This window comes from Acipenser ruthenus, chromosome 5 (genome assembly GCF_902713425.1).
Source record: "Acipenser ruthenus chromosome 5, fAciRut3.2 maternal haplotype, whole genome shotgun sequence".
NCBI lineage: Eukaryota > Metazoa > Chordata > Actinopteri > Acipenseriformes > Acipenseridae > Acipenser > Acipenser ruthenus.
The window spans coordinates 34,934,372-34,956,786 of record NC_081193.1 but is presented as its reverse complement, the minus strand read 5'-3'; the positions used below and the strand labels follow the sequence as shown (position 1 = coordinate 34,956,786).

The 22,415-nt window shown below is 36.7% G+C and overlaps 1 protein-coding gene across 7 annotated transcripts in view; it reads right to left on the bottom strand.

Annotated features, from left to right (window-relative positions):
* Window positions 1-5,543: 5,543 nt before the first annotated feature.
* The window catches only part of LOC117403118 (sodium/calcium exchanger 1-like), a 181,645-nt gene continuing 164,773 nt past the window's right edge, over window positions 5,544-22,415 (bottom strand). For all 7 annotated transcript variants that reach the window (XM_059024085.1, XM_059024084.1, XM_034005126.3 and 4 more), the window contains 2 exons: window positions 19,396-19,671; window positions 5,544-7,275 (listed from right to left, as the gene is read on the bottom strand). In XM_059024085.1, coding sequence (XP_058880068.1) covers window positions 6,899-7,275; window positions 19,396-19,671 — 653 coding nt within the window. In that variant the 3' untranslated portion in view covers window positions 5,544-6,898. The remainder of the gene's footprint in view (window positions 7,276-19,395; window positions 19,672-22,415) is intronic.

Genomic DNA, 22,415 nt, shown 5'->3' with positions numbered 1-22,415 from the left:
TATTGTCCGTTTTTTTGTTGAGTTCAACGGTTCTGGCAGTGCAATGCAACAATTATGGTTTTCCAATTCAAATGTCTAATATTGATTGAAGACAAACTGTTAAATCAAAATGGGTCAATAAATGAAACAGGAAGTCATAGATGCACTCATTCTCAGTCAGCATATGGAATTTGAACGGTACTGTATATGTTCTATTTTCCCAACGATTGTGGAATTGTTTTTCTGTTTAACATGTCAACTGGATTATTAAAACTGCAAGAACACTGAATGGTTTTTCACATAATTTACATTTTAGTAAATTTGAAAGACAAATTGGCTATTGATGACTCACTTTATTAGAATTACCACAAGTCCATTTTGTTTTTCTCCCTAAATTACCTTCTGATGTAATACTTATGTATGCAGACAGTAAACCAGGCTCTGTGCTGAGGGTTTTTTCAAAGCTAAGATGTACAGGAAAGGTATTGTTTGGTTCAAAGCTGAACCAGCACTTCAGAGCAGAGACATGTTATTTTTCTTCCGACCTGTGGTTTGATTCCAATCAGTACAAATAAAGCAGGCAGTGCTTTAATCATATTTTGGCTTCCCTTGCAATCAAGATATTTTTAATTTGCAAAATGCAAAATCAAGCTATCCCTGTCTTCAGAATAGAAATTAATTAAAAAAGGTAGTTTTATTTCCCAAAACTATCATGGACTGAAAACTTTATTGGATGGGTTTTTTATTCAGACAATGCTAACAGAGTAGAGGTTGTTTTAACTACAGACCTGAGAATGGTGATGTTGGGCTGCAATCTAGTGTAATTAAATTGTAAGTATATATTTATATAATACTGCTGACAACTGAAGTCAGAGATGGGTGCAATGAGCACAGCATTTGTGACTTCGCCACCATGCTTAGGTCCAGTGTGTTGCCTTGAAATCAGAGATGTATTGTATTTGAACAATATCAAATCCACTTTCAGAATAAGTAAAATCAGACTACAGTACAGACTTGAAAAGGAGATACAACCACCTCAGAAATCAACAAAGGGAGGTGCTACTGGAAGCACTGAAATATCTATGTAAATATTAATATTATAACCATTTTTCTGTGTCAAGAAGTGTACCATGTGTAATTATCACAATTTGTGTACTTCCTTCCTATTTCTGTGTGCAACACAAACAAAATGAATTAAACCCCATAAAAGACAAGATAAAATCAAATCATAATACTAAAACATTTGAAAAAACTCACGATTCAAATCTACAGCATAACCCTGAATAACTGGAAAACATGATGGTGCTGCCATGAACAATAGATATGTATGAATTAGTCACATCTGGTGATGATATACCAAGAAATTTAGAAGTCTGCCAGCATCAAACAGTATCAAAAGTACCAGATTTAGTGACAAAATGAACCAGTCTTTGTTATATTTATTTTTTTAATCTGTGGACAAATTCATGAAATACCCAAACGACAGCAGGGGTTTATATGGTTTAAATAATAAGTAGTGTGATACAACTTGAAATACTGGTTGCAAAAGCTTCTCTTTGGATTCATCCTGTCTTGTGTGTTTTAAAAAATGTGAATATGTTATTTTATTATATTTTGTTTGCAATTCTAAGCTACCCTTTTTACACGAGGGAGTAGCCAGGCCTGGGTAAAGAGACTAGTATAATAAAAACTAAGTGCTTGTCACTTTAGCAACAGAATAGGCGTTTCCCTTTGACTACTCAGAGAACCGTCCTCGCTAAGGTGAGGCCAAACCGATCAACCACTAAGGCCGGGAAGTGAGGGACTTTCCCCAAGGGGAAACTAAGGAAGGATAGAGGACGAACTAAGGTCTCCCTGGCTTACTGAGACACCTTATTGAGAGAGGTCAGACTCGGCTGACGCTCCGAGGCCGCATGGAGAGCCTCGCGATCTATGCAGGGAGAACAAAAGCATTGGAAAAGAGAATAAAGAAATAAACACATAAAGAGGGCCAGGGGTCTCCCCTACCCCAGCTGTAAGAGCCACCTTCGATAAGTTGGGTGCAAGCTTTGCTCTCCGAAGGAGGAGACTGCCAAATGAATAGATTTAAGCAGGAAAATGGAAAATGAAATGTAGTTAAAGTTTTTTAGCCAGGGGACCCCTCTGACCAGCGGAAACCTTCCTCTTGGAGACTGTTGGCCTCTAAGGTTGGGAAGTGAGCTTCACTTGTCCCCAGAGGGGACAGTTGCAGAGGCGATGCAGCAAAGTGGAGGAGGAAGGGAGGATGAAGAAAACTGAAAAGCAAGACAAGAATTAGGGAGCTGGCTACAGTTTAAATAGGGTGACTGACAGGTAATTAAAGGGTGATTGACAGGTATTGGTGTGGGATGACACAAGGGAGGAGCCTCAGCTCCAGCCCCCCGAAATACACCAAGGTTCTACTTAAGAATCCCTCTAACAATGCAGAGCCAGATGGGGCTGAGATTGATATATAAGGTGTTGTAAATACATATTAATATTGAGATTTGTCAACTCAAACAACAGTGCCTCAGTAGATATATTCTTGAAAAGGAATTTTCATTTTTTTTAAAGTTATACTTTACATTGTCCAACACAAAAGAAACGAGACCTAAACAAGCTTGTAGCAACCAGTGGGATAAAAGGTAATATTTGATGTCAGTTGCATATTGAGGGACTCCAAATAAATACGTAGCTTCTATAGATTCAACATTTAGACTTTAACGTCACTCAAGTCAGCACTATACACTATATACACACAAACTGTTTAAATTCTTGAGTCATAAGAGAAATATCTTTGTTGTATACTCTTTTTTCTGACTGTCAAATACTACAGATAAGTCATTTAGTCTCAAGCAAGCAGTACTTGTACAAGTATCCATGCAATACATGATTTCTCTTTCCCCAATATACAATACAAGAGATATGAATATTGCCTTTTTAATTCAATGTGCAAGTTTCCAAAGAGACCCCCCTCCTCTCCCCGCATCATTCAAATCTCCCTCGACGGACGTTAATGAATGGGATACTGCTTACTATATACAGTCATGTTTTCATCCATGCACAGTGTTTACAAGTACCACATTAACATTCCCAAATATGGACATGGCAGATGAGGAAAAGGAGACATGTACAGAGTAACTAACTGCACGGTTGCTGTGCAGCAGACAAAACAGTTTAAAATGAAACTGAGCAGAAACTTTATATATATTTTAACTGCACAGGACGCAAAATGTATGGCTCTACTTCACACGTGATTTTTTTTTTTTTCTATTGGTAAATAGATACAAAGCTACAGGTCAAGTCCCGTTTAGCCTCTCATTTTTGTATGCTAACAGTTGCAGGATAACAGGAACCTTACATCTTCATGGCCTTTGTTCATATTGTTGGTGACGAATCACCAAGTGAACTTCTTTACTCAGTGCTAGTGCAGTGTTTTCCTTTTTAAAACCAGAACGTGGCTAAATACTTCAACTCTAAAACAAGCATTCCTGGCCAAACAGATTCACAGATTTGGCCTGATCTACAGAATAAAGCATTCACCCAAGCTACAATAAACTCTCAGACCCCATTTAAAGCTATACAGAAAAAAACTTTAAATTCAGATACAGCTGAGGGATGTTGGCAATGCACTTATCCTCCACCTTGAAGTAACTAGTATTTAATGTGAAGAGTTTTAGAAACAGATACTGTACTCTAAAGCATGGATTTAAAAAGTGGCAAAACAAGAGACTGGTCACACACTGGTTTGTAACTTTTACAATACAAGAATGTGGTTCATGACTACTTGTTTGCCTATTTGCAAAATACAGTAGATGCAGGTTCTTACTATGCACCATTTGAAAATCATACTGTAAGTATATCTAGCCATTTTCAGTGTGTAGGCTAAAAACAAAGTGTGTCACACACACACACACACGCACACACATATATCTATCAATCTATCTATCTATCGCTCTCTCTCTCTCTCTCTCTCTCTCTCTCTCTCTCTCTCTCTATATATATATATATATATATCTATATATATAGATATATATATACAATTGTAGTCAAATGTTTACATACCCCAATGGAAATGTATAATTTCTAGAAATTTCTCAAAAACAAAGAATTATAGGAAAAATCTTTTGTAGCAAAAGTTTTGCTTTTGTGGATGAAGTTACAACAAATAGATGTCTACAATTATTTATTTCAGCAATTATTTTGCAAAACTCCTAAAAATGCTAATTCAAAAGTATTCATACCCTTTGATGCTATGATAATACAGAACCTAATTCTAGAAAAGACTAGAAAACGCTGGATTGTAGGTGAATGTTCTTAGAGAGTATAAAAGGGTTAGGCATAGGATGATTGTCATAAAGCTGAAGAAGGATACAAGAAGATTTCCAAGCATTTGAGTATCCCAGTTTCAATTACTGTTTCTATTATCATGAAGTATAAGACTCATGGCTGTCACAATGCTCCCTCGGTCTGGAAGAAAGAAGGTTCTTTCACCAAGAATAAGGACAATAATTTTGAGGAAGGTTAATAACTATCTGAGATTGACTGTCAAAGATATTCAAAATGAATTGGCTGCAAGTGGGACTGGGGTTTCCATTTCAACCATAGGTCAAGTATTGCATGGTGTAGGTCTCAATGGTCGCAGGCCAAGGAAAAAGCCACTCTTAGGAAAACATCACAAGGACAATCGCTTAAAGTTTGCAATAAACAACATTTGAATGACGGATATGAGTTCTGGTCAAAGGTTTTGTGGATTGATGAAACAAAAATCAAGCTATTTAGTCATGCTGATAGTCATTACGTTTGGAGAAAGTCTGGTGAAGCGTACAAAGAAAAGAACACCATATCTACTGTCAAGCATGGAGGTGGTAATTTCCTTCTATGGGGCTGTTTTTCCTCTAATGGCACAGAACATTTAGTTCCAATACATGGTAAAATTGATTCCATAGCATACCAAAAGATATTAGCTAATCATCTGAAACCCTCCGCTACAAAACTTGGTTTAAAGCACAACTGGACACTCCAACACAACAACGAACCAAAGCAGACATCAAAATCAACTTCCGAATGGTTAAAAAAGAATACAATCAAGGTTCTGGAATGGCCTAGTCAAAGTCCCGATCTAAATCTGATTGAGAATCTTTGGTATGAGTTGAAGAAGGCTGTGCACAAGAGAAGTCCTCGGAATTTGAATGAACTGGAACAATTCTGCATTGAAGAATGGCCAAAAATCACTAAAGAGTCAACTAGCTATTAATTTTATTTTCCTTGTCAGGGTATTAATAGTTTTGAATTACCATTTTTGGAGTTTTGCAAAAAAAATTGCTGAAATAAATAATTGTAGACATCTATTTGTTGTAACTTTTTTTCCTTATCCACAAAAGCAAAACTTTTGCTACAAAAGATTTTTTCAAAAATTTGTTGTTTTTGAGAAATTTCTAAAAATGATAAATTTCCATTGGGGTATGTAAACTTTTGACTACAACTGTATATATATATATATATATATATATATATATATATATATATATATATATATATATATATATATAAACAAGTAGCTCTTGGGTTAAGGGGAATGAAAGCAATGAATAGAAAACAATTGGTAATCAGGAAATACGCAAATGTGATCAAATCAATTTGATTGGCTCTTGTAAAGCTGACATTTGCATATTTCACGATTACCCATTGTTCTCTCTCTCTCTCTCGCTCTCTCGCTCTCTCTCTCTCTCTCTATATATATATAGGATGGGGCAAATATTGGGCACAATAGTACATAGATGTCCTATCAAATGCCAACAAGGTTACAATATTTTATTTAAACTATTACTTTCTCTGTGTAGACTGACTGCCACAGACTCATGTCAACTTGAAATCAAGCACAATGGTTGAACTCATTCCAGACACCAAAGTCACTGCAATGTGTCCTCAACCATTGGTTTGAGCATCTCCCTCATTGAATGAACTAGTGTTATTGCACCTATAGCACTCAGTTTTGCCCCATCCTTTGTATGTAAAATAAATGTCATAATACCAGCAAATTAAACCAAAAAAAATCTAAATAAATGTAAAGACTGGGTGGTATCTATTTGATGGTGTATTTATAGAGTGTCTTAAAAGTGTTGTATCAGTGGCATGTTATATGGTTTCATGGGCAGGCTGGCTATATTAGTAGCAGGTAACCTGGCTGCTGTACTTCATGGTGGAGGATGAGAAAGAAAGAAACACAGTAATGCAACAAGAACATTAAAACCTTTTCTTTTGGTGGAACAGCATTTTCTTGTTTTGTTTGTTTTTTGTTTTTAAACAACTGATCTACAAAAGCTGTTTTGATTAACTGTAACTAAACCACTCAAACCAATGATGAAGCAATGTATTCAAAACTGTAGGGTTGTCAGCAGCATCTGTGGTTCTTAGTGGGTTTTCCACCCACTTAACACAGTAAGCACCACACTTATCACTGTGGCATACTGAAAGCAAGAAAGCCTAAGGATGATAGTGTTTAATTCTGCATCTCCACACAATAGTGGTGGCTTGGGCATCCATACTTTTATATGCAATACCCTGTGGGCAGGGAATCCAATAATCATTTTGTTTCCTTCTGTAGATCTGTTATTTTTTACTTGTCCTTATTTGTGAAACCATAGTAATTACATTTCAATGGTCTTCTAGCCATCCTTGGCCTCGAAGTGCCACTTCTATAAAACATGGTCTCTCAATAGGGATTTCATGAAGATGAGTTTATTTGAACCTCTACCCATGAGTGACATCCTTTTGAGGTCTTTCCAAAACTAATAAAGAGAATTCCCCCTTTAAAAGTTGCATTCCAATCAGCGTGAGAGAAACAAAAAAACAAACAAAAAATACATATTACTGTTTTGCTGTTGTTGTTTCTGCTTCCTGTCGAAACTTCCACTGTTCTTTAGAAGCCCTTTACATGGCAGTAAGCCTCTAGAGATGAGAAAAGAATGTACAAGAGCCAAAGGCTGACAAAAAGTAATGAGGTGAGGATCTTAGGAGTCCGAGGGCCACCCAGCTCCCCCCCGATCTCAGGTCTCCGTCGGTACATCAGCACCCCGACGCAAATGAAAGCAAAAATGGTGAAGAGGGTGACGGAGAAAGCCAGGGTGCCGGGGTCCACTCTGAAGTCCCTTCCTTGGGAGTTATGGTAGATGGCAGCAATAGACCAGGCGACGCCAATCCCCAGGAACACATTCACAGCATTGCTGCCAGTGACGTTGCCGATGGAGGCATCAGCGTACTGGTCTTGGGTGGCAGCTACTTTACTGGCAAAAGTGTCTGAGGAAACAAAAGTAAGCAAAGTCAGTAAAATAAAGACAGAACTGACCAGGAGATCATCAGCAGACCTGTGTTGAACTGGTCTAAGGTCAAGTTAGTCTTCACAGTCAGATTGGTGTCAGTTTGTTTTTTCAGCCTAGTCTGAACATTGTTCCAGACAAGGAAACCTTGATTATAAAACACCTTTCAAGACAGAGCCATAGCACACATTCACACTGAACGGAATAACATTTTAGTAAGTGCTCTACTTAATTTCGTCTCTGTGACTCAATATTCCCAAAGATTATAAAAAATATTTTACAGGTCTAAGTAGATAAATGACTTTTAATGGTCTTAATGTTTGCCTATGCTCTTGTTTTAAGTGTTCCTCTTTATTAAGGCTTCTGTTTAAAGTTAACAGTTATCTGAGCATCAGATCTGGCCTTTTTAGTATATGTGGCACTATCCTAGAAAGGAAAGCCAATATGACGTCCCTGAAACCCTAAAGTGTCTCTAATAAAAGACAATGAAAGGTGCTTTCAGAGACAAGCACAGAGGATCTCTAGGTTGTACGCCTGAGCAATAAACAAGTTAAAGGGAGAAGGTTGTGCCACTTTTTAATCAGAGAACGGCTACACTGTATGCAATTATTGACAAGAAAAGGATATCCAGGGATCCCATCCTAATCCATTTGGTTTAATGGCTCCTGTTTTGAAAGGTGAGATGCATCTTTGTGGCTGCATGAATAAACACATTACCAATTAATGCATCTATTTTTGTCAGACTTTTACAGCTGGGATTTTTGGAAGACTGACAGTCACGAGTCTCTCAGAAATGGCAATTAATTATGTGCTGATATTACAAGAGGTACCAATGAGTCATGGAAATAAGCTGTCTAATGACATGTAATCATGTCTTATGACTTAGGATTTTAGAGACAATCTCAATTGCCTTTTCTGCTTGACACAGAAACTCATCTGTATGTACTGTTACTGCAGGGCAAAGTTAGAGCAGCATCTTTTTTTTGCTCTGAAGGAATAACTTTTTGTACTAAAAGATGTTCTGCTGTTTGTATTGCATTCATTTAACCTCAGTAAAATGCAACCTCTCCTTTTCAGGTTTTACACATTTACACAGCCATATGGGACTAAGGCAAAGGGAGGTAAACCTTAGTGTGTAAATACAGCTTATAGCAAGGGTGTTCACTTAAATCTATTTTGTTTTCCAGTACATATTCATGGCATCACTCCAAGCTTGTATGACTTTTGATTAGGGGTGGCCAAGCATTTTTCCTCAGTAGACTAAGGGGTTTTATTAATTAATTAATGTTTTATGCACAAACAATCATCCCTTGTACAAGACATACAATTTTGTAAAAAAGTCAAACTTTTATACATGTGTTTTAACGGTTAAATTAATCTGTATGTTCTTTGCCAGTTCCATTGCCCAGGTGATGTCAACAACACATACATAAAATAAATGCGCATGCAGCTTTCCGCAAAATGTAAACAATGTAGCGCAGTCAAATCAGGTTATTGCTGGATGTAATACACTGTTTAAACTTGTTTGAGAAAGTTGCAAGTTAATGTTTTTTCTCTTCCCCCCATCTTGTGGTCAAAGTAGAGAAATGCAGCTTTGTGAAGCTGAGTCGTAAAAAATCCATTGCGTAATCACAAACTGAGATCTCTACAAACAGGCAGTTCTGGACATTGACATGAACCAGTTCTCTTTCCCCCTCGAGAACGCGGAGAGGGGGATAAAAGCACCAATCATGCTTGACAAGACAAAGAAACTTTGAGCGAACTGTCAATCATGAGCTGTGGCAAGGCCAAGGAGTGGCCAGAGACGAACTGACCAGTTTAAGCACGTTGCGTGACGTTAAACGCCACCCATGAATTAAACGATCCAATCAAAATGGGTCGAGGTTTAATTAAAAAAGACTGGAACAAGGTCTGAAGAAAACAAAGCTGACAGTAAAACAAATGGGCTGATGGTGATGGAGTGTGCTGAAAGAGGCACATGTGGTTCTAAAAGTGTCTGAAATCTGTTCTGAAATCTGCTCTTAAGTGGGAATAGAATCAGATACGAAAATGGCTAAAATCATGTTCTGAGAAGGCTGAAATCAGCTCTGAAGAGGGCCCTCCTCTCTGCCCTGCGAACTGAACCAGGAAACAGGGCACAACAAAAATCCGAAAACGGGTCTTTGTTTTATTTCGCTGCCTGAAATCAACCCTGAAACGAACTGAAGCAACTAGCCAGCAGCTGTGCCTCTGGAAGGTCCCTTACAAATATGAAAGAATTGCAATAAGAACATTTTTATAAACTATGTAACTTTTCAATTGCAACGCAATCTTTGAACTGAGACTCGCGTCTGATCGATGGAACCCATTCCAGTTGGAGACCTTTCAGTAAATCAAAGATAATGTTGCAGGATAATGTTGCAGGACCTACCTCCCTCTGAAAAGAACTATTGTTTATTGCGAGCCAACACAATCCAATGCGTATTTCAAGCAAAGTACTGTCATCTTTCGTTGGAACTTCAAACTGAGAGAGATGGGAGAAACTGCAGTGCTCATCACCAAAGAAGATTGACTTCTTTGTTGAAGATTGGTAAGTATTCAACATATCAAATATTAAACATTTAATGACTCGAAAAATTAACTGTAGCTAATGCTATCAAGTTAGTGGATAAATTGTTCTAGGATTAGAATATAACTTCCTGTTTTAGAGTGTGCAAGAAATGTATTTTGTTTGTTGAAATGTGTAACTCAAAGGAGTTACCTAATACATGCAGAAAATTTGATCATTGCCCCATTACGGAGGTAATTTGAATATAGAATCAATTGAGATTGATAACACATTGTCAGTTTGGTAGATCACAGCTAAACTAAATTACCACGGTAAAACTAATTTGATAAATTAGTTATTGGAATGTTGGATTCCATTCTGAATGGGAAGTTGAATTAATTCTTGTGCATTTTGATATGAAATATGATTGCTTACAACGAGAAACGAGTATTTAAAATACTAATGCAAGTAGACACTTTGTGTGATCAGCCATAGTTAATATTAGTATATTAGCCATATATGCTAATAATGTTGTGGCCGTTGTAATCGTTTGACTAAGAAATCAATTAAATGTATACTATTCATGCATATCTCTAACCAATCGCCTTTCCTTTCTGTAATATTAGATTAGTTGTGTACCCTTTTTATTCTTAAATAAAATCTCGTTTTATATTTCTGAGATGTTGTGTGACTGTCGATTATTGTCAAGAGAATTCTGGTTTTACATGATGCGGAACTCACAAGGTATATATATATATATATATATATATATATATATATATATATATATATATATATATATATATATATATATATTACTACATTTTGACGTCCCTGGGTGGGTGACTAGAGACTTATTTATTTTTAAATAGATTGTATACCTAATTCACTACAACAAACTAAACATTCCAGTAAAAAACTGGTCTGTGAAAGTTAGCAAACAGTTACTTTTTTTTTCTTCATACAGTTCATCATTTGTAATTCTTGCCACAGTTTTAATAGCTCAGCCAACATAATGTGGTGGAATGGGTCCAATATGGATTCACCCTGAATTAATTCCATTAGAAATTGTAGTTGTGTTACATACATGCATAACATATCAAGAATGCAGTGTACATGTAGCTATCCTTTTCAAAAGCATGATAGTAAATGTTCTATTTTGGTCTTTGCTATAGATTTCAACCTCCAGCTTCCTTGAAGTAATAAGAGATGGCAGCAATCACAAAGGAATTGCCATGTATCCCTCTGCAACAATTGAAACACTGTGTTGACTTGTGGCAGGTGCATTATTTCATACTTCATTACAACAATGGTAACATGTTTATATGATGTGTTTTGCTGGAAAACTCTATTAAGAAAAAACATGCATTGAATGTTGCCACTCATACAGAGCAAGGAGAGAGACTGATGATATCAGAGGTACATGATTCTCGAGTTCATGTACAATCTATAACTCAGTTCTCTTGAGTCAATACATAATCTGTAACTTGTACTCCAGGGAAAAACATTGTTTGACTGATATCCATTACCGAAATAATGAAATGACTGAAGAGATGACGAGGACTCGACATAAAACCATTACTCCGAGATCTAATACCTCACACACTAAAGGAACAAGGCTTGAATAGAACTAGAAAATGACCACACCATATTGATTGCCCACAGAGTAGCCCCCAGCTTACCCTAGGATAGGACACCTTCATAATTATATCTCTAAGGGTGCTTCTTTCCTCACCCTTAGCTGTAGATACAGTGGGGCCCGCACAAAGATTTACACTAAGACTGCAAAGCCAGTGCATTGAAACAAGGATTACTGAATCAAATTCAGCTAGGCTTCCACAATCCAGCCTGCCCCCAATCCCCAACCCTGGTACAGCACATGTTTAAATCAAAGTGAAAACAGTTTACCAATCCCACATTTTCAATATAAAATGAATGAAATGAGGTGTATTTAAAATGTCTATTTACAATCATATATATAATCCAGAGACATGTTAAAAGATACAAGAAAGCAACACTGTTCTATTAGTATTTGCTACCCTTGAGAAAGCCAGACTAGATTTTAAATTCTCCTCTTTGGGTAAACTGTCAAAGAAGCCTTAAATTATACTGTAGGGGTTGTGTTGATAGCCGCTCCTGATATCAAAGTGGAGTTGAACTCTGTTGCATCTGCAGCCTGTTTTAATTTGCATCTGATAAAGACCTTTTAGATAACCACACAATACTTGAATTAATTAACAAAGAATACTGTTCATTAGCTTGCAGTTTAAGTGTTTTTTTTAAGTAATAGAAAAATATGTATGCACCTGCTTGTTTGTCAAAACAAGTCTGTCTTTTTTAAAACTAACTGAATTCATTCACATCCACTCATAGACCAATCCCATCAGTGTCATTTCTATCAGCTCTTTAGGTTTCTCAGGCTCAAAGGGTATGACGTCATTGATCTCAATTTCAAATCTGCTTCTGTTTGGGATAATGATTAAAGTTCTCTCATCCACCAAATGAATCCTCACAGCACTGTGCAGTGCAACCCAGTGTATTCACATTATAAGGGGATCAGCACCAGAGAAGACAAAAAATTAAATACCAAAGTAATCATCAAAATGTTTAGGTCATACAGTATACCCTTGTATATCTACGAGCTTCTTCTCTAAAGCATTTTGTTTTTAGGAAAAAAAAAATATTCCATGCATTAATGACAATGATTAAATACAACAAGTGCAACACAATGCATTTACTTTTACCCAATCCATTTCAATAATAATAAAAATATAAGGTATAGAATACACTTCAAAATAAAGGTACTACTATAGCTACTCTGTAGTACATTATTTACCATATGTACTTCTAGCAAAATGATATGATTTGGAAAATAATTTCATGTTAAATGCATGTTGGTAATGCATGGAGTTCCTTTTTTACAATCACATGCTTGTGTGCTAAGTGCATGCAGTGCATACTCGTGAATTATAAAGACAGTGTAACTACATATAGTTAAAACACTTGTATTTGGACTTGCATCCCTGTTATCCTTAGGATGCATCTAAATGTATAAGGGGCAAATAAAAATAATAAAAAAGGAACCATCATCCTAAATCCAGTGCCTTCTGGCTTCTGGCACTATTCTGTCATGTCTCTTCCATGCATTCATAATTCATAAATCTGTGCCAACCGGCTCCTGTTAGATTTATTTAAAACTAGGAATTGACTGCACCCCTTCTGTGAAACACTATGTAAAGCTACTTTGAAAGATTCCAGCATTTGATTCCCCTGTACTACTGGGCCTTTATTAGCTTTTAGGTACAGTGGAGAATTAGCCTAATGATATTACCAAAACAATGGCTTGCTTGCTCTTTGTGCGGCTCCAAACAATAATCTGAGCCTGAACACCAAAGTCTCATCAAACAGCATTTACCAATAATGATTCACTGTTATTAAAGAAAAAAAAATGTAAGTATGATGACAATAAAAAACGTTCTAGAAAGGATGTTTTTTTTTTATTATTATTAGTTTGGCTCATTTCTGCTATCTTGGTTTCACAGCATGCAAAAAAAAAAAAACAGAATTATTTCATTTAGCACAAGCTTGGAAGAGATTTTATGACTTGCAATTTAACTGTGTTGTCAAGTACTTTTTCTTAGCTGTTTAGCTACAAAAGCCAGAATCCACAGGAGTCTTCTCTTGGCAAGCTCGGCTGAAAGGCAGGTTTCAAAGCCTCCATGGAGACTGAGCCAAACACTATTCATTCTTCATTATACTTTGTAGTATTTTTTACAACAGCTTAATTTGCCTTCATAAAAACTGCCAATTACTACAGCTTGCACACGGTGTATATCAAAGGGGTTGTAGCTGATGAACTAATTCCACAGATCTTACCTGTTGTACACTTTTGAAAGAAATCCTATCTGGTACCTTACCAGGAAAGCACTCAGTTTGCATGATTTCAGGTAGTCAGTTAAACTTGCACTTCCTACATCATCACAGTTTGTTTAGGCTTCTAACACTGCAGTTCAATTCAGTGTTTTTTAACTACAATTATATTGCTCTTGTCTTAAACCACTGTTTTTGTGATTGGTATTATGCCAGGGAACCAATCAAACTCCTCTCTTATTAAAGGTAAGGCAGTTTATTTTTCACAGACTAATTAGGGGTTTGTTTGAAGGATCTTCCCACTAGGGGGAGCATCTCTATCTCGAAATGTAACTGGTTTCAAAATGGGATAATAATGCTGGAGTTACCTGGATAACGAGACAACAAATTGCATTCTCTTCTTCTTCTCAATATGGATAGATTATTCCACACTCACATCTAGGTTGAAGAATCTCCCCGATGCTTCCCAATCCATCAGTACATGTGCTGCCCACTTGGTAATTTGATTGGATCTCGCAATCATTTCAGCTTCTTACAGGATCTAGCGGTTCACTCCTTTTTTTTTTCTATTTGGTGTTGTGGCAGGGCAGGAGCCCTCCACATGAAGATGTATTTTTTGTGATAAGGTATACTGTAAATAGTGTGGATTATTGTGATTGGTGTAATTAATTAATGAAGTACCTGGCACTCCAGGGAAAGCCGGGCTGCTGTGTGTCATTGCCAGCTGTGGAATCTAATCAGCAGGTAGGCGTGTTCCAGCAAGTCGTCAGGTATAAAAATGTCCTGTTTATTCACCTGAGGGCTGCTGCAAAGCCAGAGCCAACGGGCTGAAGATCGTCCACGCTACCCGGACAAAGAGAGCGATACATCTTGCTGAAAGCCTCAGATGGCCGTGAGGGTAAACCAGGGTCGGAGCCGAAGAAAGAAACCGGCGATGTAGCCGGAGTGGGAGTTTGTTTAATATTGAACAGAGAAGATTTATTCAGGGACTGTAGATCTTACCAAGGTAAAGAGAGTGAGGTGAATAAGCAGGATCCCCATGTCTTAGGAGTAGCGCACACCGTTTTCATGGTACCTTTTATTTTATAGTTTTTGTACAGTGTTTTATTTTTGTTTTCGAACATTCCCCTGTATGTACTCTGTGCACTTCCACTGCTGCTAGTGTCACATGAGCTGTAGTCTGTGTGTCTATGTAAATAAAACCTGTTCGCCTGTGGAGCGTATCAACTATAACCTCTGTCTCGATCTCCTGCCTGTCACTCAGCAGTAAATCCACCACCCACACGGCAGGCGCATGTCACGTATGGTGGCAGTGGTGGGATTCACTGCGTTTCTCCAAAGCAAGGATATCAGGAGGGACTCCAGATTACAGGGGGGAGGACCTCTGGGGAAAGAGCTGATGCCCCAAACCCCTGACATTTTTGGTGGGACAAGGCCAAGAGGAGGAGGAGCTGCCATCCCTGAGAGCATGGAAGGAGAGAAGCAACAGGTTTCTATGGCGATGGAGTTGAGGAGATTCTTGGTGGGACACATTTGGTTAAATTTTTGACTGGGAAAAAAGCAAACATCGTGCTTTAAGCAATACACTCGTGAACGTGGAGGATTCTTCATTTTGGTGAGACTGATAAAACCTTGATGATTGTATTCTAACTTCTAAATTCTTCTAAGTAAAATATTGCTCTACATTCACTCCTCCACTTCAAATTTAACCAAAAACCATAATTTCCTTCTAAAAGGTTACCAGTAATTGAATCTCAAACACTAGCTAGGGGCTTACTACCAACAGGATGCCTTGGGTGACAACAACATCTTGCATCATCTGAAAAGTGTCTATTAAAAAAAAAAAAAATGCACCCAGGGCTGAACTCAATTTTCCGATTCTACAGCACAGGGTGTCAGTGGAGGTTCAGTATGGTACAGTACTGAACCTGGGATTTGCGTAGAACTTGGGAACTGTGTATTAAGTTTCATTCAATTTAATAATTTCATAGCTGTATTTTACCCAATACCCCCACCTCTCTCTCTCTCTCTCTCTCTCTCTCTCTCTCTCTCTCTCTCTCTCTCTCAGTCTTGAGTTAATTGGCACAATTAGCTCTGGGCACCCTAGCAGTGTCCCAAAAAGAGAGTCTGAGGACTGGATGTCTACAGAATATGAACGTGTTTATTATCTAGTGCATTGAAGTGTGCTTGTGGGGCAATGAAGGGAAGCTCACATTGCCACCACTTGTGTCATCTCTGATTTATGAATAAAACAAACACAAACACCAAACTCAGACAATAGGCCTAGTCATATTATTAGATGTATTTCAGGGTTGAAAATGAAAACTGGCACACTGTGGTTTCCAGGTGAAGTCTAATTAACAGTTCTAATTAAGAGCTATGGTTTAATGGCTTTCTGAGTAACTCCAATAATAATCTTCTGTTTCCATCTGTTTGTGCAGGGGTAAAGGCAGATACAATCTTTGAGCATTCTCCTGGCTGCTTGAATAACTAGCTTGATAGAGATTACTTTTTCATTATGCCGGCCGGATCCCTTTAATGGCTGGTTTTATGATTTAGCCATTTATGGTGTTACAGTTTGTAAATAGCTAGAGACTAACCTTTTAGAGAACACTATTTTAACATACTGCAGGAGTGGGTGTGGTCACATTACTGTTTATTTTTTACTTTTATTAAATCATTTTCTCCCTCACATTTGTAAATTTGTAAAGCTGAATTTAACAAAACATGGACAAATAATATTGAGTTCCAATAGACTTACATAAACTGTACATATTGCATAGACGGCTGCTCCTCACATATATTACTGTTAAAAATCTGTTCGGGTTAGATTCCAACATTAAACTGGCTTGTCAATTATTCACGCTAGGCCTCTAGATACCAATAGTTTAATGCTCTGTAAAAAGTAACAACAACAGCTACCTCAATTTCTTTATTCATGCTTAAACATTTCCATAACATTTTCAAGCAAAAATATTATAATATATAGTCCTCAGTTTTCAGCTTTTAAGTACAAACTACGGTATTCATGGAATTCATGCTCGACAAAACAGACTAGGCAAAGGGAAAATGAATAGTAGATTGGCACTTTTTTCATGTGAGGGTACTTCAACATCTTTTTCTAGCAACTGTTCTCCTGACAACTTAGATTGTTCTTTTGTTTAAAATACAGTGCTTTTGAAACATATACCATTTCTTTTCTCTTTGCAAGTGTGGGGCCGGTCAGCAGTAAGTAATGGAATTTGTGCTGTGGCACTCATTACCTAAACTCAAGCTTAGTAAATTTGTTTTTAGGTTCTTTATCGTCGACTGCAAAGGATGACAAATTAATCTAATTTGGGGTTGACTGATGTAGCAGAAAGGAGAGTGTGTTATTTAGTATAATTAGCTTAGGAAGTAGCAATCGAATCCATCAAGCATCAAAGAGTTGTACTTTTTCTTGCTACAAAATAGACGTCCCCTCTGCGTCACTTAATTGCTCAAATTTATAGTCAACATGGGGGAAAATGTGTGAGTATACATGGATCATTAACAATTTAAATACAGAACCTATATATTGGTATTGGTCAGCACTCAAAAAGTATTTTATTATATTAATAGGAAAGGTGAGATTGGCAATCTATCTATCTAGTCTTGGGCCTTATTCGCAACTGTTTATAAACATTATCTTAGGTTAAACCAGGGTTTCCCAAAGTTGTGTTCAAGGAGGTCCACTTAACAGATGGGCCATAGGGCACAATAAAATTCACCTATAATTAAACACCAATGTGTGCAATAAATATAACATGCCTTTACATATAGACCCAAGACGTACATCTTTCTGGCTTTTTTTGGGGGGTTCTGAAATATTATAATTTTTTTTAAAGATTTGATTTTATCATGTTTGTGAATATCAGGCTTAACACTTCCCAATACTATCCTAAAATAAGTCGTGGTTTTCATTAACATAATAACGTTAACCCCTAAAAATAACCTGCTTAATGTGAACTGCTCGTAATATGAAAAGCGATTATTTATTATTATGTTTACCCCTATTTAGGGAAATCTATTTGGATTCCTATCCGTGCAGTTTAATTACAAAAGTATGATTTATTTAAGGCTAGTTTTGGGAAGTGTTAAGCTTGATATCTGTAAAGTTTGTAAGCATTTGTTTTGTATTTCAGCATATTAATTTCACATTAAGCAAGTTATTTTTAGGGCTTAATGTGATTATTATAGTGTGTATGTTAAAACCCACGACTAATTATTGTTTTCATGTTCTTAAAGCTACAGTAGTGACGCGCTGCGATGTGTGCTGCTTGTACCGACATTGAGGAGAAAATGAACTTGTAACGGCCCAAAATATCTTAGAAATGTTTGACAAGGGCTGCAGTGCCATCCCACACTTTGGGAACCCCTGGGTTAAACAGTGTTTTGACCAATGAGAATAAACTTATCTTCACTAAAACAGCGTTCATTTAAACCATCCTTAGAGCGCCACTTAAAACTTTACAATGCATTAGTAAGACCTCATCTAGAATATTGTGTTCAGTTCTGGTCACCTCATTACAAAAAGGATGTTGCTGCTCTAGAAAGAGTGCAAAGAAGAGCGACCAGAATTATCCCGGGTTTAAGAGGCATGTCGTATGCAGATAGGCTAAAAGAATTGAATCTGTTCAGTTTTGAACAAAGAAGACTACGCGGTGATCTGATTCAAGCATTCAAAATACTAAAAGGTGTTGACAATGTCAACCCAGGGGACTTTTTCGACCTGAAAAAAGAAACAAGGACCAGGGGTCACAAATGGAGATTAGATAACGGGGCATTCAAAACAGAAAATAGGAGGCACTTTTTTACACATAGAATTGAGGGTCTGGAACCAACTCCCCAGTAATATTGTTGAAGCTGACACCATGGGATCCTTCAAGAAGCTGCTTGATGAGATTCTGGAATCAATAAGCTACTAACAACCAAACGAGCAAGATGGGCCGAATGGCCTCCTCTCGTTTGTAGACTTTCTTATGTTCTTCTTATGTTCTTACACCATGTGGTAGTTGACGCTACTGGAGTTATGTGACCCGATTTGTTGTTATTGAAAGATGCTGAGCTCCAGTTGAGCTGACAGATTGTGATTAGCTGATTCGGCAGTTAGGGGTACAAGAATGGCTGCTTTCGTTGGTGCAAAGTAATGATTGGCTGGTTTTGGTAGATATTAAAATACAGTAGGACCAATTGTGTCTTTGTTTAGTATTTGCTGTCCAATAGAGGTGAACTGAGCTTTCATTACAGCAAGTCAAAATGAAAAAAGCTGGCACTTGAGTGGATTGATTTTAAGTTTGGTTCACAGCTGATGCAGCTGTAATGTTCCAGCTGGCGTCTATTGTCTGATAGACAGCCGCTGGAGCTGGAAACTGATCGTCTGATGACCAAAATATTTTACTATGACTATTGGTGGATATTTTCTATCATTGGCAGGGAGCAGTGATAACAATCAGACTTGAAGGCTCACTCATGAACAAAACATATATCATTATCTAAAGACATTTTAAAAAGAAAATGTGTCCTCTTCACAAAACTTTAAAATAACTGTCCATAATAAAACATTTGTGCCGAATAATTCAAATTATATATGACATCCTAAAGCATATTATATAGTTCCATTTATGGTTTTTAATAAAATAGCAACATTTCCAGTAATTAAAAATTATTTTAAAAAGTCTCTACCTGGTACAGATGTTCCCAGTGCAACAAACACAACGGCAGTCACAGAATCCTTCAGACCAATGGTGCAGCCAAAATGGGAGGCCAGATCCCCAATAAAAGCTGTCAGGAGACCAATCATGCAGATGGACACAATGAAGCAAGCCCAGCCATTCCAGTACTCTGTTGGGGGGACCACTGCAAACAGAACTTTCCAGAACACAGTCAGGAAGTGCATGACGTAATCAAAGCAGGAAGGGAGTTTCTCCTCGCCACATTCGTCGTCATCCTCATCCTCACCTGCGAAGCAATCGCAGAAAAAATATGTAAGAAGAACAACAACGAAAACACAAATTACTTTCTTCTACACACTCTTTTATTTTAAATACTGTGTTAGTATTGGGTTGTTTATTTTAAAATCAACAGTAAATTCTGTCAATTATTTTATCAAACATTTTAAGCAGTTGCCATATTAATTATGACTCTTTAGGCATCTATGAATTATTAGTGAATTAGTTTACATATTAAAAGCTTTAGGTGTTGAAGGGTTGAGTGGCAGATGAGTGGTGGCGTGACTCCATCGTCTAGAAATGCCATTGTTTAAAACTAAACTTGAACAATCATACACACATACAATTGTATAGGTTGAACATGAATGTAAGATATGCTCTCTCAAAAAGTCTGTAAAAGGTTTACTCCAGTCTGTATTTTATCGAAAGGAGTAAAATCCATGTTCATTTTATTAAGAGACCCTGAGACAGACTCTCAAAGCTTTTTTACTCTGTTTGGTAGCAACAATTACAATTACAATTTTAAAAATAACTAAATCAAATGCTTGAGTTTAGTATATGATTTGGGCATCTGCTAAGAAATAATGATTTGGTATGGTTTCGATTTCTTGAAAAAATCATGCTAATAACAATTTGGAGTAAAGAGCTTTAACAATTTAGCATTATATTACTTATTTACTTGGTTCTATTTTTTTTTTTTTTTAAATGGAAAATATTTTTTTATTATCTTTTCAAAAAAAGTCCATTGTTCTGTAACACTTTAAATTCAAAACATATAATACTGTGTCATTTATTTTGTACTTTTTTCTTAAAAAAAAACCAAAAAGGTGTTATTTAGAATTAACATATACAGTAGAAACATACGTATATATACAGTAGAATCAGTCTCCTGGCTAAGAAATGTTTTAAAAAAAAAATGTCAAAAGTCAAAAGTGTGGAAATAAGAATGTGCTTCATATTTAACCTGGATAACCCATACAAATATATATATATATATATATATATATATATATATATATATATATATATATAAAATAGCATGCTCTATACCGGTGCATGCTATGAGGCACTTTTTAAAATTACTTTTAATCTTTGAACATCCATGAAAAACAGCAACCTACAACGCTCTGAGACTAACGAAGAGGCCATTCATAATTAGATGCAACTGTGGCTCCTAAATCGCTGCTAATAAAAGCTACAGACATAGCTTGAATATGTCCCTTGAATACATCAAATAAATCTCCTGGAACTCAGATACTATTGTCAGGCTCTGTCTTGTAGGTAACATTGATGAGTAAATACATCACTCAGTGCCAAGAGCCCAATTAACCTATAATAGGCTATCTCAATTTGCATAGCTTTCATTAATTCGCCATCTCATAAACTCTGCATTGAAGACAGGACAGTTGTAGTTCCTGTACATATACTATCTTTGCTTGAGACAACTAATCATACACAGCCCTCATGTACAAACAATTTAATAACTGTGGTCTAGACTTCAGAGTCAGATTCCAAATGTTTGGGGAGGATAATAAATATTTTCTTTTCAAAGACGTAGGTTTGCCTGCCTTATATGAAACCATTTGTACCGTATCAACTCTTCTTAACTTATTTTTGAAGATTCCCCTGAAAATTCATAGGTTTCCTGACAATGCAGCAGACACAATCATTGTTCTAGATGTCACAGTGGATTATAAAACCAAAACCAAAATAACTGAGCTTGAAAATTAAGATGAGCCCTTAATCATTTAACAGTTTAGTGTGGCCTGGGAAATTACCCATCTCTAGTTAATTGTGAGGTTTTTTTTTTATTGCTGTTTCTATTTGGCTTTTTTTAATTTCATCAGCTGGGGATAAATCAGTCGCACCCTCTCATAACCAAACACCTGCTCAGGCATTTGACTTATTGGGTTGTCTTCCTTCAAGTATTTGCCTGTGTGTACTGTACTGTAAGTAAGCAATAACACAATACACAAGGCACACCAGAGTGTATTCAACCCCCTGAGAAGGGAGTTGTATGAGTTCAAATTTCCCTGGATAGAATGAAATGGGAGCTGAACCATTATAAGCAACACGTTATAATGCCATAGGTTCTAATGAGGTCTAACGAGGTTTCTGCATTCCAAGAGAGTTTACATGTTTTAGTCTCAGCATTCCTGTCAGCCAGGTTACTAAACGCAGTGGGAGTTCTGGGATCTCAGTGTCACTACACTCAATAGGGTCACTCTCCTCACTGATAGGGTGAATGACTCCCTCCCAGGGGAAATCTGCAAATTATTGGAGATCTTTCAGCATCAGTGTCAATGTGGAGCAGAGGAAAAATCCTCAAAATAGGTACTGGTACATGACATTTTACCACAGTATTTTTGCAATGTTACCATGCTTTTACCGTGGCTATACTATGAATTTACCAGTGTACCCTGTTTTGCCATTTTTTTTTTTTTTTTTTTAATATGGTTAACCATACCAATGCTTACCTATGCTTTAACATGCTTTCACTCTGCTTTATTACACTTTTATAAGGGTAACTACTATACTGACTTGATTGAAAGTCCTTCCAAATGCTTTCAAAAACCAAAATATGTATGTGTTTGATGATTTATTCTGTATGTACTTTAGCGAGAGTTATGGATTGTGGCACACATCTCTTATAAGGTGATAACATTGAATTCAGATGGAGTTCTGATTAGCAGTACCTGCTTGCCAAATATATATATATATATATATATATATATATATATATATATATATATA